The sequence below is a fragment of the Gorilla gorilla genome, chromosome 5, assembly GCF_029281585.2.
Source record: "Gorilla gorilla gorilla isolate KB3781 chromosome 5, NHGRI_mGorGor1-v2.1_pri, whole genome shotgun sequence".
In the NCBI taxonomy this organism is placed as follows: Eukaryota; Metazoa; Chordata; class Mammalia; order Primates; family Hominidae; genus Gorilla; species Gorilla gorilla.
In genome coordinates, this window is record NC_073229.2 from 148,994,191 (window position 1) to 149,012,518 (window position 18,328).

Sequence of the window (18,328 nt, forward strand, 5' to 3'; positions counted from 1 at the left end):
CCTTTCCCCCATGTTCAAAAACTTGCCATGAACTATGTTTTCTACCTCTTTGTCCATTCATCTCAAATTCATTGACATCTTTCCTTCCTCATTCTCCTAATTCAGGCTTTTAGTAATTCCTGTCTGTCTTTCACATTTTCTGTTAAGCATTGAAGTTACACAGACAATATGCCAAGTCGCATGAAAGAAAACATCTCTCATAACTTTAAAAAAACATCGTTGTTATCCGTCATACAAGATGGGGATGAGAATATAAATAATTTTCAGAAGAAAGGACTGCTTAAATACTTATTTGGTGTCCTGTGTAAATTATCAGACATGAAGCACATGAACTAAATCTTGAAGGATGCTACCCTCTTAAAGATACATTACAAAAAAGCCCCGAAATACCACATTGGCAACTATCACTGGCAAATTCAGTAAAGGTAGTTTCTGATAAGCTATTGTTTACATCCAAATATTTCTACAGTATTAGATCAAAGAAGAATCAATACTGTAGATCCTTACAGTATTAGATGGGAAGAACATAAAGAGCAAATTTTCTAGAAAGAACAGAGTAAAAGATGCTGGAGAACAAATAACAGAAGAAGGAATCTACAACCAATAAGGAACTCAAAGCAAGAACTTAAGACTTTTGTTAAATTAATAATTTAGAAAGAACATAAAAATGTGATTTGATGCTTTTGATCACTGTTGATAACGTTCCAAAAATGTACTAGAATGGCATCAGTCAAATGCAGAAATATCTTTTTCAATATACGTACAAAGGAAATAGAATACCTGGTTTCTACTCTCATCCTCAGATGTTGTGTGACTCAAGATAAAACTCTATAAATCTGTATTGATTTGTAAAATTAAGATAATTATTCCTACCAATCTCAAAGTAATTTTGTGAAGATAAATGATATCACTTGAAAGGGCTTCAGGAACTATTAAGTATTTTATAATTTGGGGAATTTAGTTTATTTTTAAGGATATAAGGAGATTCTTGATAGATAGAAGTTACTCTTTTCTAAATAATGCAGAGATAAGCTATGACCCAAACATCTATCTGCCATCAAAATTACCTGGACAAAGATCTGTCAAATGTTTTATGACCCTTATTGCTCAGAGAAGTTTTAGAATATGCAGTAGTCTCTTTAGAGCCTGAATAAATGTCATTATATAAAAGAAACTGAAAACAGAAAAAGGTGGTATTATGGGTATCTTAAAAATGTAAGCTAACCCCAGTAATTCAATTTTTGAGAAGGAAAAAATACCTCTACCTCTCTATCTACATGGCACCCCAAAAAGTTCCATATGTGGTTGAAGAACCCTTCCATAAAAGGTGAGAAGAATCAAGTCTCTGTGTGCTGACCCCCATAATCTTAACTGTAATGGTTGGTTGGATCCAGTTGATGCCTATTCTTCTCCCTGAGGTCTTTAGGAAGACATCCAAACAATTTCTGAGAAGAAGCGCACATGGAAATTGACTGTACACTGTCTCCTTGGCTGTAAACTCAAGCATGTAGGTAAAATAAACTACAGAAAATATGCCCTCTACTTCTGATTTAAATTTGAATGCCCCCTCATGAGTGAAATGGTAAAAATCCAGCCTGGTTACATTCAGAGCTGCTTCTTTTCTCGTCTTGGTTCTGGGTCACCCTCTGTTGGAACTTCTTCCATACGCAGGCCATCAGCATGGTCTGAATAATCAGAATGATCACAGTCCTTCCATCAGAGCTTTAGTGCTGTCCTCCCTAATCTGAGAGTTGTAAGCCATCTCTCTCTACCTACACAGCATACAGATCATGGTTAATAAGAGCAAGCCCCAGGCCACTCAAGCTCCATTCACATCACAGGCTCAGGACACTCTCATTTCCCTCCTGGCCTTTTCTTGTGTCTTTGGAAGGTCTACGTGGCTTCTGACTCAAGCTTTGCTGTCCATTTTTGGTCCTAATTCTATCCATTGGACTTGAAGATTCATCTTGTTTTCTTCACATTATCCCTTGGTTCACCCGGAGATCTTTGGTTCATAATTATCATCTATTTTTTTTCTGCCATCCCTCCTAAATCCCTGTAATCAAGTTAATTAGATATTTCAAAACAAACACAATAATAATAACAACAGCAGCAGCAGCAGCAATAAAAATACTAATAAACCTGAGTTTGACTTGGATCTCAATTTCAGTGGAGACCTTACTGTTTCTGTCTGCCCAGATCTTGATCTATTGTAACCCACTCTCCACCACCATGGTAGAGACCATCCTACTAAGAGGGAAGCTCAGAGCAGTGAAGCTCTAACTCGGTAAATACCTCTTAGAAAACTAGTCCTTAATTTAGTCTCATTGTCAACAAGAGCCCATCCAGATAAACAGGAATTTAGACACTATCTGCAACAAATCCCCAGTCTTAAACTATATATATATATTTGAGACGGAGTTTCCCTCCTGTCACCCAGCTGGAGTGCAATGGCATGATCTCTGCTCATTGAAACTTCTGCCTCTGGTGTTCAAGCAATTCTCCTGAGCCTCCCAAGTAGCTGGGATTACAGACACGCACCACCATGCCCAGTTAATTTTTGTATTTTTGGTAGAGACGGGGTTTCACCATGTTGGCCAGGCTGGTCTTCAACTGCTGACCTTAGGTGACCCATCTGCCTCGGCCTCCCACAGTGCTGGGATTACAGGCGTGAGCCATGGCACCCAGCCAATAATTTTTTTAAGTGCAAACTTTAAATAGAGTCACTGTGTAATTATTATGCAGTTCTTCTGGTACTGTTTATATTAGCTAAGGTACAATGTAGAAGACAAAAGAGGCAATGTAGAAGACAAAAGAGGCAATGTAGAAGACAAAAGAGGATCACGCTCTTTTGATCCATCTCCTGTAAAATACTTGTTATAGTTCTATAGTTGTCCCAAATTAAGAATTTTCTGTCTTCTCTTTCTGCTATGCTGCATGGCTTAGAATTATAAAGAAATTTTGAATTTTTTGAGGGGCTCTTAATTTTCTTCTTTTACACCATATGTCTCATCCAGGACTCTACACTCCTTATTTTATCCTCATACCAATTATATGCGATAAATATGATAATTCCTATTTGAAGAGATGTTAAGTTGTTTATCCAAGGTCACATAGCTGGCAAAGGGAAAAGCAGAATTAAACCCTGGCCCTTCTAATATCAGGGTCTCTGTTTTTGTCATTGTGCCATTCCACTTTGGATGAGAAGAGACATTCTGCCTTGGTAAAAGGGTTTCCCATGCAAAGAAGAAATGCAGTATCAAGCCATGAAAAGTCCTGGTGGAATCTTAAATGCATATTACTAGGTGAAAGAAGCCAGCCAGAAAGGGCTACATGCTATATGAGTCCAGTGACATGACATTCTGTAGAAGGCAAAATTATAAAGACAGTAAAAAGATCAGTGATTGCCGGGGGTTGGGGGAGGAAAGGATGATTAGGAGGAGCACAGGGGAATTTTAGGGCAGCGAAACTGTTATGGTACTCTAATGGTAGATATGTGTCACGCATTTATCAAAACCCATAGAATGTACAACACCAAGAATAAACATTAATGTAAACTATGGACTTTGGATGATGATGATGTGTCAATGTAGGTTCACTGATTGTAATAAATGTACCATTCTAGTGTAGGCTATTCATAGTGGAGGAACATTAATGTAAACTATGGACTTTGGATGATGATGATGTGTCAATGTAGGTTCACTGATTGTAATAAATGTACCATTCTAGTGTAGGCTATTCATAGTGGAGGATGCTGTGTTTGTGTGGGGGCAGGAAATATACAGGAATTATCTGTACTTTCTGCTCCATTTTTCTGTGAACCTAAAACTGCTCTAAAAAAATAAGGTTTTTTTCTAAGAGAAAACAAAGGATTTCCCCACTACACAGACATCACGGACTTTATGTTACTTTGCACCCTGCTCCAGTTTCTATCTGTAGCACCCCAAATATTAATAAGAGAATAACTAGAAAAAAGTAAGCCAATAGAAGGAGATGCTAGGAAAAAAGTAATGGGTGTCCTAGGGCATTCTGATTGTCTCTATTTGACTTTCTTTCTCCTTCCTCTTATCTTGTTGGCCTTGTGTTCTTTTGTTTCTTTTATCCCCACTCTAAAACCTCTTTATTCACAAATGAAAAAGAAAAAACAAAAACTAAACTTTTTCACAGTACTTTTAGAATTGACTGTTCCAGTTACCATTGCTGCCAAAACTTAGTGGTATAAAGCAACCATTTATTATGCTCATAGGTTCTGTGGGTTAATAACTCAGACAGGCACAGAGGGGATGGCTTGCCTCTGTTCTCTGATGTCAGAAACCTGAGCTGAAAAGATTCCAAGACTGAGCTGACTCAACGGTGAGGGTCTAGAATCATTTAAGGGACACTTGTTTGACCCACAGCCCACAGGCTACATGCAGCCCAGGACAGCTTTGAATACATCCTAAAACAAATTTGTAAATTTTCTTAAAACATTATGAGATTTTTTGGCATTTTTTTTTTTTTTGGCTCACCAGCTATCGTTAGTATCAGTGTATTTTATGTGTGACCCAAGACAATTCTTCTTCTTCTAATGTGGCCCAGGGAAGCCAAAAGACTGGACACCCCTGATTGAAAGGTATTTTATTTCCCACACCTGGATTTGGATGCTGGCTATCAGCTGATACATTAGTTATACTGTTACTGAAACACTTAGTCATTGGTCCTTCATTGATCTCTCCATGCGGGCTAGCTTGGGCTTCCTTGTGGCATCATGGCTGTGTTCCAAGAGAGAACATCCCAAAAGAGCAAGATAAAAGTGCATGACACTTTTATGGTCTGACCTTAGAAGCCCCATAGTGTCATTTATAGCATAGTCAAAGCTGCCAGAAATGTCTGCCCATGTTCAAGAGGAAGAGACATACTCAAACCATTGTATGGGAGGAATGTCAAAGTCACATTGTAAAAACATGTAAAATAGGAGATACTCTTACTGCCATTTTGGAAAATATAATCTGCCACAGTAACTCTTATTATATCTTATTGTATCTTACATTGCTAAGTATGTATTGAATTTGAATATTTGGTTAGACTGTTCCACATGTTTACCTCTGATTGTTTAAGATGGTAAACCACATTTGGCAGGGACAGCAATGTTGAGTTAATTTACATGACCTCCACCATAGTACCTTGTGCTTGATAACCATAACAGGTAATATTATTACTAGTGCTGCAATTGCTGATAGATACATGCACTTGAGTGGTCATTATTTATATTTATATGCTGTAACATTTTGTAGCATGTCACAGAAAATCTACACTAACCAAAAAGGCATATAGCATCTCTATTGTGTAGATGAATTCTATTACTCCAATTAGTTCTTGGTTGTTTGAAAATAGTACATCATTTTTTCTACCAAGTAAATAGATTCGTGTAAGGCAATAATTGAATCTTACAATGAGCAGTGGGGGAGGGGGGCAGCGGAATCACTACCTTGAAGGAACTATCATTTCTTCCATTTCTTTTTACTTCACAATTAGTTACTTTTAGAAGTTTAATAGATTATTACTAATAAAAGGTTTATTAGTAATCTATGTGGGGCCTTGATCATGGATGTATATCTCTTCTGAAAAGCTAATTAATGAATTGTCCCTTTTCAGTTGATTTCATAGGTGGCTTTGACTCTTATGGCTATCAAGGGCCTCAGAAGACATCTCATTTACAACTACAGCCTATGTACATGTAAGTATTTTACTTGGAAGGTACTCTTCTGGGGTACTAAAGATAATCAAGTAACTGTATCACAATACAAAATCGATGGCATGCAGCTTTTGTTCAGTTATATTTTTCCAGTACTTTTTCTATTAATATTGTCTTGGCTGGGATAATTTTAATAACATTTTTCCATGAATTTTTCTTATTTGACTTATAAGAAATGTCATTTCTAAAGTTACCTTTAGTCTTACATAAGTATCACCTACATGGCTCAAAAGCCTATGTTAATTATGTAACACTTCTTTGAGTTGCCAAAAAGTTGTATTTTTTGAAAATGATATAATGTAGGCAGTTATATATAATTATATATAAACCATATGTTCTGGTTTCAGTTTACAGTGGTTGTCCTGGCATAATTATTACTCTCAAAAGAGTTCTCATTTAGATGATAAATAATAGGTTCACCCTAGTTATATGTAGTGTTAAGAAAATAAAAAACTGAGTAATACACTTTCTCTATCATTTTTCTGATGTAAAAGTGAAAATGAACTGGAACATTAACACTGAAATTTATCGAACCCTTAACTCTAGCACTCAGGAGAGCAGACATACAATCAGAGCCTGATTTTTATATCTGTGTTTAGGCAAATTCCCTTGGATAACAACTGATAACAAATTCTATATATCAGCATCAAGTGATATGCTGAATTGCAAGCGAAGATCAAAATAGAAAGTAAGATTCCAATTCATTTTAAAATGTGAACTTCTCTTTGAAGATATGTGTTTGTTGTCGTTGTCCTCCACCATTGAATCATTTTACCTTTTAATATCTTTAGTGTGTAGGATAATAAGTGGAGTTTGGGAGTAAGTATTGCTCCTCCAAAGAAATTAATCTTTAAACATCCCCTTTTTAAGCTTCTCTTTAAAAAAAGAATAATCTTGCACCGTGCCTGCCTTTTTCTTTGCGCCACTTGTAGTTCTCTGAAATCATTTGCTAATAGCACCCATAAAACAGACTTTAGCAGTTCAGAAATCAACCAGTATGTTGCTTCATTCAAAGCATTGCTTCTGTAAACACTGTATTACACATTTCCTCTTTTACATCCTCACAACCACTGCACTAATTCATGCAAGTATGACCTGTTAAGTTTTTCAGTCTCTTCCTTATTTCAGAACCTCCATTGTATCCTCCATATGGCTGCCAAATTAATCTTCCTAAAGTACTGCGCTGATGATTTCACTTCCCTACTTCAAAGCTATCAAGGAGTCCCTATTACCTACTGTTGAAACAGTATCTCTTCTCTTCAACTCTTAATAATGTTTGAGTCCCAACCATATGCAGATGACACTGGAGATATTAGGAAAATATAGTAATGAATAAGAACTAGCCCTGTCCTCCTGAAGTTTATAATCTATTGAGAGCATAAACAGTCTGATAGCTCCCCTTAGCCATTTTTTTCTTGCCTTATCCAAATATGATATGTATTTTTCCAATTCATGCTGTTCTCTTGACAACAAACATCATCTTTTTTCCAAATTCCACTCTTTGAAACCCCACTATCCTTTGAATTTTCTTAAGATATATTCCTTTATGAAACATTTGTTAATCTTTTCTCCTCTAATATTTCTTTTATTTCTTTCCCCATGTACTACAGTTGTTTGCTATGCATGCCATACCTTCCCTATCCCCCCAGAAAGATTCTTGATAGCTACAACAACAAAACATGATCAATCCTTCACACTCTTTACCATTCTTCTCAATATTTTATGTAACATTCTATGAAGTGTTCTATTTAAAAAGGCAATCAGGACTAGTGGTTAAGACGACCTACTGAAGGCATGCTGTCTGAGATTAAATTCCCTCCGAACGTGGGCATGTAACTTTGTTTGAATAACTCTATTTAATTTTACCAAGCCTAAGTTTCCTCACCTGCAAAATAGAGATCGCATACAGACTTTATCTGATTGCTCTGAAATTATATGAAAGAATATATATAAAGCACATGAAACGTAGGACATGTCACATAGTGCTTAATAAACATAATTCATTAGTGGTAGAATAATGCTTATGTTAATCAACGTCACTCATGAAAAGCCTGTATCAAGTCAGAAGTAACATACACTGCAAGTCATTCCTAAAAGATCTCCTCTGTAAATGGTATATTATATATAACAGCGGTCCGCTGGGCTGTGAATAGTCCTGGCCCATGGTCTGTTAGGAGCTGAGCACAGAGCAGGAGGTGAGCAGCAGGTGAGAGAACATTACTGCCTAAGCTCTGCCTCCTGTCTGATAAGCAACAGCATTAGATTCTCATAGCAGTGTGAACCTTATTGTGAACTGCATGTGTGAGGGATCTAGGTTTTGTGATCCTTATGAGAATCTAATGCCTGATGATCTGAGGTGGAACAGTTTCATCCTGAAACCATTCGCCCCAACCCTGGTCTATGGGAAAATTGTCTTCCACAAAACCAGTCTCTGGTACCAAAAAGGTTGAGGACTGCTGACATATAACATCAGCTCAAGTAACATGTAATACTATATTTATGCTCAAGAGTAGAATATGGCTAGGCACGGTGATTCATGCCTGTAATCCTAGCACTTTGGGAGGCCAAGACAGGTGGATCACCTGAGGTCAGGAGTTCGAGACCAGCCTGGCCAACATGGCGAAACTCCATCTCTACTAAAAATACAAAAATTAGCCAGGCATGGTGGTGCACGCCTGTAATCCCAGTTACTCGGGAGGCTGAGGCAGGAAAATCTCTGGAACCTGGGAGGCAGAGGTTGCAGTGAGCAAAGATCGTGCCACTGCACTCCAGCCTGGGTAACAAAGTGGGGCTCTGTCTCAAAAAAAAAAAAGGAGAATAAAATATCTACAAGGTTGGTAATTGCTTGCTACTAATAATATTACATAATATTTTACTGTATTGGCCAATATGAGTGGCCAATAAATATGATCAAGCTGTAATAAATTAGAGGTAATCTCTCATCTAAAGATAAACATGAGAATGCTAATTATATACAATTTAATATATTAAATTCAAATCAAGCATTTATAATTCTAATGGGCTTTAAAGAAGAGACTCTACAAAGGTAGATATCTTTGTCCAGAATTAAATTGCATAAGGACAAAACTTATGATTTTGTTAAACAGAGCACTTTAAATGCCAACTAAAAGTTATAAAAAATATATTGTCTTCCTCTTTACTGCATGAGAGTGGTAAAATTGTATCAGAGCTTTCAAGTCTCACTGGTCATGAAATAAGTAAATGTTTAATGGAATTCAAATTTAGGAAGTTATGTATACTTAAGGTACATTTAAAAATTACTAGTCAAAATACTCCAATCATTCCTTCCACAAAACATCCCATAGGAGACCTCGGATCCTAGAACAGTAAGGTTTTATTTTACAGATGAGGAAACTCAACCCAAAAAAAGGAAAACAAAAGTCACACAACTTGTTACTGGTGCAGCCATGATTATCAACGGGTTTTCCTGACCCCTTCAGTTAGTGTTCTTTCCAAATTCTTAGACAGACTGTGAGTTTGACCTGGTATTACATTCTGATTTTTAATTTGCTTGTTTGTATTCTTAACACTAACTTAGCTGCCACATTTCCATACACGGCTATGCCTCTCTCCCTTTTCTGCATTCTGTTTATTTCTTTTTTATTTTACATTACGCACTGTTAAATGAAGGGCCTTTTCAACTTCATAGCCCACAAGACCAATCATCTGAGAGCCACTGCTTATTCAAATCTAGTGAAAAACCAAAATTGACACACCTATAAACCTCATCCCCTACTGAGAGGCAGAGAACTTAGCATCTCCTATGTCTTTATCATTTAGAGTGTACCTTCTGTCAACCTGCCATAAATATGTCTTGTAAAGTAAGAGTAATTTAACTTCAGGGGCCAGTCCAAACACCCTAAAAATATTATATAGCAAATGGAAACACAAGCTCTTCCTTGGAAAGAAAACAAATGTTGAAAAGCAATAGGCACTTTTAGCTGTGGGGCTCCGACTGTTCCCAGCAAATCTTCTGTGGCCAAGATCCTGGACAAAGCTTTGAAAACACTGCTGTAACTGACCTACAGTCACAGCTGTGTTTCAGTTCCTGCAAACAATGAATAGACAGTCCTCTTAAGTTGGGTGACTGTTCTTGGTTTGTAATTTTTCAGATGATGTATAACTAACCTAAAAAGGAAAGATTTTAATTATATTTTTCTTACAGTTTGGTACATGTTGTTGAAACAAATCAATAACAACAAAGTTGCTGCACAAAAAAAATCCCATGTCTGCGTGCTCCAGCCCCGGCAACAGAGCTAGACTTTGTCTAAAAAAAAAAAAAAAATCCCGTGTCTACAGCTTAAGTTTTTAACAAAATAGCTGCTTTGACTACCAGAGACCTATGTGACTGTCAGAGCAAGTAGAGATCTGATTGGGCTTCCAGCAATATAAGAATATCCTATAATATATCACACAACATTTGAAAACATTGCATTCTTTTTGGCAGCCTAATTGTACAGAAGTACATATTCATTTTAGTTGTCCCTGGAAATAGATTCTAAATGACCAAAACTGGCCTCTCTATCCATGCAATTGCCATGAATAAAAAGAAAAGGAGGAAAATTATCTATTTAAAACCCAATTTGGGCTTCTTTTTTGTTTGTTTGTTTGTTTGCTCTTGTGCTTGGAAAGGTGAGAAAAGGTGGTGAGCAGCAGGCACCTGTCACTTTCCCCCTTGACTAAAAACATCTTTTCTCTCTCTTAGGTCAAAATAATACAGATGACTTCAGTATGTCAGCCCATGGACCTTTCAAAGAACTTTTTTCGCAGTGGCCTCCTGCATTTTATGAAGAGCAAGAAGCAACTGAGTTTAAATACATACACGTATTAACAAAACAAATGCAAAGCCTCTACATACAACACTGACACACACACACACACACGTGAGCACGCACACACCAATTCCACTTGACCTCCTCTTTCTAACTGAGACAGACAAATATGCAGGACACGCCCATCTTGGATTTCCTGAAAGCAGGCCCCTTTCTCCCAGGCCTTTGGAAAGTTCAGAAGGAGATGTGTTGATGCCCAACGGTTGCCGGCCATTGCTAACTCCTCTGCAGCCCAGCCGGTTGGCCTCTGTGAGCTGGGAAGTCATCCAAGGCACATTAGTTTGAGAGCTCTGTCTTCTGCACTCCATACATCTTGACAGCACCACGGCTACTTAGGCAATGTAATTGCAAAAACAAACGAAACATGCCATGATGACCTTGTACCGGAAGTCCGAAATGGCAGATTGTTTGCCCTAAAGGCTGTACCGTACATACTTGCCTTAACCCACCTACATTGTGTGCCCAAGAATCCCAGTGCAGACAGCCCCAAGCCACTTCCTTTAGGCTAACACACTGCTATTAATTCTAAATGAGTTCAAGCCTGTGTGTTTCATGTCAAGGAACAAGACTGAATAGCTCAGCAGCTCCAGTGTGTCTGTATAAGAAAAGTCCCAGCTGTCAGCAAAGTGCTTTACCATAGAGCCTCCATGGTGGCCCAAAAGAGACAAGTAACAATAACAATATTTGTCATCTTTATAATTCTAAAATATGGTCTTCTGATGGGGTTGGGGGTGGGACAGAGTAAAACATTAATCTACTAAACTCACTAATCTACTGGAAGCAGAAAGCAGAAATGGCTTAACTCGCTGATTTTATTTATTGCACTCTAGGTGCTTTTATAAGTATCTACAATTGTCTTTTACTAACACAGAAACAGCTGTGGATTTCTATCAACAGAGGCCAACTGAATATGTATTAGCTATGTTTACTCTTTTATATCTAATTCAAATTGAAGACTCTATGTAGGTGAACTTTTTTTTCTAACTTCAGCGTACAAGATTATTTTTGGGTGGGTGGGGGGAGCAATAGTTACCTTGGTGAAATATTTGAGATCTTTTTGTGGTATTTGGGGGATCTGTTGTGTGTTAGAGTGTATTTCAACCCTCCTGTATTATTGTGGCAGAAAAACTGTGCTGTTAACGTAGTTGGCAACAAGATGCCTTTGGAAACTTAATAGTAGGTCAATGTGTTTATGGAATATTCTGAACTAGGAAATTTTGTTCTATATTTTAAAGCATTATTTGGTTTTCATTAGCGGAAAACATAATTAGCTCAGGCTTATCAGGAACTCAGATGAGTCATATTTTTTCTTGGATACACCTAAGACATTAAACTCAATTTTTTAAAACTAACACACCATTCTTTAGTGCAGTGAAATTCAAAAGTTATAAATTGGCATGGAGCAAGTTTTTTCTTTGATTTCTATGAAGTTTCAGTTATTGGATTAAACTACTTTAGACCTTAGCCCATTCGGATCTACATACACCAGTTCCATTACTGTGTTTGCATGGATGTCTGTAATATACACACACATATACATTTGAAAATGATAGAGGAACAAAGAGTTATCATTGGTACATAAACTATAAAAAAAGATTCCAGCACTCATGCTTGAATTTCCTCAGTGGGTTGTATGTTTGTCCATACATACATGTATAAAATAAACAATTGCAAACATGTCAGTGAAACCTCATATGACGCTTTTATAGTGACATGCATGTTTAATGTATGAGAAAAATATTTACCAATGTATTGTCCTTTGATTCCTAAAATATAAATACTATACATGCCAGAAACTATTCTAATGTGACTTTTAATGTGACTATTAAAAATGAGGTTTCACTGTACATTCATGCTGTGATGAGATTTCACCTTATAGTACATGTATATGGGTACAGAAAATAAGCCCTCATATTCCTGCTTTAAGTTACAGCCAAGTTTTCACCAAATCACAACTATCATCACCACCAAAATTTTAAAAAACAGTAGTTGACTACTTAAAAGTAATCAGTGGACAGGTCATTTATGGGATCAGTAAGCACAGTAGTGTGATTATATCTGGGAAAACATCTACAGTTGTACAGCTGTATCCTCCTCAAAATCCGGTGAAGAATGCTATTTTTCTAGGCTGAGCTTTTGTTATAAACCTAATATTCAGAAGGCAAGGGTTATGATCCTGATGTGTCCTTTTTTCTGCATTTGTTAATTCTGAATGTATTTTTAACAGAGTGATTTTTTTGACTTACTAGTGTAATTTGCATTTTAAAAATAAATGGAAAAATACTTAAGTTTCTGAGCCATCCCTGAAAACCCCTGCTGCTTCTCATGGTGTATTTGCTTATGTCATTGACAGAGACACCCTATTAAATTTACATGAAGGCAACACTGATATTTTGTGCAGTGCAGGGATGTGTCAGCAGTGAAAAGAAATTGCCGGGTCATGGCATCATTTCTGCTCAGTCATAGGTAACATGTACTTTCATTATCTGCTAACACTGAGGGTTCTTTTAGAAGACTGCCTGCAATAGACTTTTCATTTGGGGAACTTTCCTCCACCCCCACCTTCTATCTGGGATTTAGAGTTAGCATCAAGCTAATTAATAGTTGGCAGAGGGTTAGGTCACTACATTTAAAAATCTTGGTTAAATTATAGGCAGAGCTTTTTTTTATTTTTATAGGCCAAATTATTTAAAATAAAATACTCATTTATTTCCACTTTGATGACAGGATCTTTTCTTATTGTTATTTGAATATTGATATTCACCTCAACAGATGACAGTGTTCCCATAAAGCAGGCAAATAGGAAGGATTAGCCACTGGCATTAGCGATTGTACAAACATTGTTTCAGGTGAGGTTCATTGTATATACCTAAACGATTGAGGGCAGCAGGCGCAGGCTGCTCCAGGCGCAGGCTGCTCCAGGCACAGGCTGTGTCAGGTTCGGGATTGTGTCCTCTCTCCCACTGCACACAAACACACACCAGCTCCCATCAGTCAAAATGCTGGAGTTGACTGAAGACATGAAAGGCTTCGAGGCCATATTTTAAGAAGCTGAAGATCAACTTGTAGTCCTTGAAGTCTCAGCGGCATGGTGAAAGCCTTGTAAATGATCAAGCCGGCTTTTACTTTTGTCCCCTGTGTAAAAAGTATACTGATGTGTTGTTCATTGAAGTCACTGTGAATAACTTCAGGATGTTTCTTCACACTGTGATGTGAAATGCACACAACAATGTAGTTGCATAAAAAGGACAAAACTAATAGATCAACTGTATGTATATATACTGTAAAGAAAGGATTCTTTCTTCTGGAGTTCTCAATTAAATAGGTTGTGAGTTTGGTAAAATCCCGTGGAACCAGGATCTGCATCTGTTAACTATTAAAAAATACAACTTCTGATACATTTCACTCTACTATAATGAGTAGACCATTTTAATTCAGAAATACAAACTCATTTTAAATAGGTCACATTTTAGAACAAACTTTTGAGATCCAAACCTATTCATAATTCAAACCCTTAAACTAAAACCTACTAAGGTGGTTAAGGAACTATTCAATATTACCTTGTGTCCTGAAAATGCAAATAACTCGCCATTGCACAGCAAATTTTAAGATGTATACTCTGGTCAGAATAGAATAAAACAAATCCCAGACTCTATAAACTGACCCTGAGTTTTAAAAGTTCAAATAAACTTTGATAAGGAAGACCCTAAGACAGTATTAAATCATAAAATATTTCTGAATTATTGTGTGTCAAGTTCAGTATAGTATGAATGTTAAATATATTATATCACAGTTTTTTAAAACTGATAATCCAAATTAATATGTAAACATGTATATATGATGTGTTCTTATACATTAGTAAGACACTTATGTGTTCAGTATCAGGGCTATACGTTTTTCTGTTATTTTGTTTACAGTACACTTAGATGTAACTAATACTAGAGAGATTAAGATTATGTAAGCAGTCTCATGTTGACTATTCCCAATACTCTTCAAGAAAATATTTCTTCAGATGTTTCATCTGTCTTTGGTAAAGTTTTAGCACTCAACACTTGTACTTAGGAAGCTTTTACATGAAGATCCTTACATTGTAAAATTCCAGTTATTCTCATCACATGCAAATCTTTGCTTAGGATCCACTGTCCAAGGCTCTTTTCCTTTTATTTATGCCTACCTTCCACCTACTCCAAGAAAGGAAAGAACAAAGTCTGTGATTAATATATGATGTCCAGTTTACAATATGCGAGCATCTTGAAACAATTTTGATAGTTATGAGAGCCAAATGTATACAACATGCATGTATTTTATGACTTTTAATTCAATAAAACTTGAACTAGATAATACATTCAAGGATCACATCTACCACTGAAATCTGCACCGGTGTTAGGAGACGTGACTACCCACGACAACAAAGACAAACTGCGTTTCCCCTAAAAGGGATAAAGGCGGATTTTTATAATGAAGGTCATTTTTTAAAAATCCTTAATTATTATGGAGTTTAGAATCAAAATGCACTTAAAATTTTAAAGTAACAAAAGTTAATTTCTGTAAGACAAATTCAGAGAGAAAAAATCCTTTTACAAACTACATGTTGATGCTCTTACATGTTCTAAATTGTTATTAAAATTAATGTGAGCATTTTCTATAATGAAAGTACCTTAATAATGTGGCACCTTAATAGTAAAACAGGTATATTTTTAACTGCTTATTCTATGAATTTAAACTGTACCTGCAAAGGAATAAAACAACTCCCAGAAAAGATTGCAAATTTGGTGCTGTCACCCCAAGGGTGATGGATTGATTCAATTAAACAGTAAGTCTTTTCTAAGAGTCCTTCAGGGAGTTATTTACCAGAGGCATATCTCGTTTATTCCCTTCCATGAGCCTGTCATTTTTCTTCATTATTCTTCTGGTTTTACTTATTATGTCATTTGGGGATATGCTGATCTTCACGTACAGAAGGTTTTGCACACAGCTTTCCAGACATAACATCTTCCAGACTTCAAACTGGAGGCCACCAGAACACCTGAGCCTCTTGTCACTGTTTACTCAAGCTGACCAAGATACTCTCAGGATGAAGTCAAAGAGCTAGACTTACAAATTGTAAATCAATGGGAAAGTATCAAATTGAATGAAGGCTATGAAAAATTATTCTTAAAGGTAGTAACCTTGCGTTCCACACGTCATGGAACTGGCTTCACCATAGATGACCTCCTAATCTCCAAAAGCAGGTAGGTAGGAGGAATAATAGATGGCCGAGAGGCCAGGACCCATGCTAATAATTCATGGTAAAACAAAAACATATTCAGTGATTGTGTTGTTTTGGATACTGAAAGAGAAATAAATAATCTTAAATATGAAACATTTCTGTTTCTAATGGACCAAATCACCTGTCAGTTTAAGTTACAAAGAGTAAGGATTCCATCTCACACCTGTAGAATGGCTGTTATCAAAAAGATGAAATATAGGTGTTGGCAAGGATGCAGAGGAAAGGGAACCCTTGTGCACCGTTGGTGGAAATGTAAATTACTACAGCTATTATGAAAAATGCTATAGAATTCCTCTGAAAATCAAAAATAGGACTACCATATGATCCAGCAATCCCATTACTGAGTATATATCCAGAGGAAATGAAATCATCATGTCAAAGAGATATCTACACTCCCATGCTCATTGCAACATTATTCACAATAGCCAAGATACAGAATCAACCAAAGTATCCATCAACGGATAAGTGGATCAAGAAAATGTGGTATGTATGTGTATATATATATAAAATATATGCCTGCAATGGAATACTATTCAAGCCTTACAAAAGAAGGAAATCCTGTCATTTGCAGCAATGTGGATGAGCCTAAAGGACATTATGTTAAATGAAATAAACCAGACACAAAAAGACATAGACTGTATAATCTCACTTATATGTGGAATCTAAAAAGGCTGAATTCATAGAAGCAGAGAGTAGAATGGTGATTGCCAGAGTCTGAGGGTGGGGAGGATTACAGAGATACTGATCAAAGGACACAAAATTTCACTTAGACAGGAGGAATAAGTTCAAGAGATCCTTGTACAACGTGGTGACTGTACTTATTAATAACAATGCATTGAATACTTGAAGATTCCTAAGAGAATAGATTTTAAGTGTTCTGACCACAAAAAAAGAGAAACATGAGGTAATAGATATGTTAATTAGCTAGAATTAGCCATTCAACAATGTATACTTACATCAAAACATTATATTGTACACCATAAATACATACCATTTTTATTTTTCGTCTACAGAATAGTAAGGATTCAAGAAGAAATTGTCTGGAGAGGAGCCTCTTTACTAAATCTTGCTGTCCAGCACTAGCTACGTAGTTTGCCGGGCCCAGTGAACAATGAAAATGGGCCTCTCATTCAAAGGGTAGGAAAAAAGTGCTGCCAAAGGTATTAAAGCATAAAACATTTTCCTTTAACAATATTTTATTACTGATAAAGTATAATGAGGGTAGTAATAATATATGAGTAACAATATATAATTATAAAATATAAAAAAGAATGAGTGTCATAATTGTATAATACAATAAATATACTTTATTAATGGGACATCTCAATGATTATAAGATTTTTCTGACTCACCTTTCTGCAACTTTATGGATTAGATCATCAAAATGTAAACTTTTAGCCAGCTCATTTTCAATCAACACAATTGAAAAAGATGTCAGCCATTCTTGGCAAATGCATCGCAACTTCTTATGTTTTTTAATTTTAAGAAGAATCTTTTTGCTGACCCAACTGTTGCTGGAGTTATTATGAATATTTTACAGACTGTCAAAATATTGGGATACATTTCTGATAAATTACTTTGAAAATAATTAGGTAAATAATTTTGAAAGATAAATTTGGCTGGGCACTAGGTGGCCAGATCACTTGAGGCCAGGAGTTTGAGACCAGCCTGGCCAACATGGTGAAACCCCGTCTCTACTAAAAATGCAAAAATTAGCCAGGCGTGGTGGCACACACCTGTAGTCCCAGCTACTTGGGAGGCTGAGGCGGGAGAATCACTTGAACCCAGGAGGCGGAGGATGCAGTGAGCTGAGATAGCACCACTGCACACCAGCCTGGGCAACAGAGCAAGACTCTGTCTCAAAAGTAATAATAATAATAAGATAAATTTTAGTCATCTAGAGCTGATAATTCACAAAACACTTTTTCTGAAAAGATTTAACTCTTCATAAAAATTAGTTTCTTTAGTTTTATCTAAATTTTAAAATTCAGATGAAATGTTTTTAAAAATGTTTACCTAATTTTAAATCATTTAAATCATTTAATTTAATTTAATCATTTAATTTAAATGATTTAAAATTAAAACAAATTTTGACTTAATTTTTAAATAATTAATTTTCCTTTTTTAATTATCTAAATTTAATTAAAATTTTAACTTGTTTGGATTTGATTTTAAGTAAAAAGCTATACAGTGGCATTTTAGTGTTTTCTCTGACATTTCTTGTAATTTGTGGAGGTTGTACAAGAAACTGAAAGTGGCTTCATGATTTGTATATAATTCAAAACGTGTTTATGTATTCTATCACTATATCCTTCATTACAAGAAAATTAATTTTTCATATTCTTTATTAGTAATTTGTTTATCTGAAGCTTTATATGACAATAGAGTTATTTTCTGTCTACTGCAGATGCTACAGTATTTAAGTTAATTTTCTTTGTAAGCCTGTGGATATATGATTTGGAATGTTTCAAC

The 18,328-nt window shown here is 36.0% G+C and overlaps 1 protein-coding gene across 4 annotated transcripts in view; it reads left to right on the forward strand.

Moving 5' to 3' along the window:
- Window positions 1-12,875, forward strand: part of NKAIN2 (sodium/potassium transporting ATPase interacting 2) — a 1,018,833-nt gene extending 1,005,958 nt beyond the window's left edge. For 2 of the 4 annotated variants that reach the window (XR_008681100.2, XR_008681101.1), the window contains 3 exons: window positions 5,635-5,716; window positions 6,334-6,422; window positions 10,461-12,875. Coding sequence is in view for 2 of the 4 variants with exons in the window: in XM_019030137.4 (XP_018885682.1) it covers window positions 5,635-5,716; window positions 10,461-10,470 (92 nt within the window). In the remaining 2 variants the exon portion in view is untranslated. The remainder of the gene's footprint in view (window positions 1-5,634; window positions 5,717-6,333; window positions 6,423-10,460) is intronic. The other 2 variants (XM_019030137.4, XM_055391753.1) reach the window with 1 other exon arrangement.
- Window positions 12,876-18,328: the final 5,453 nt, after the last annotated feature.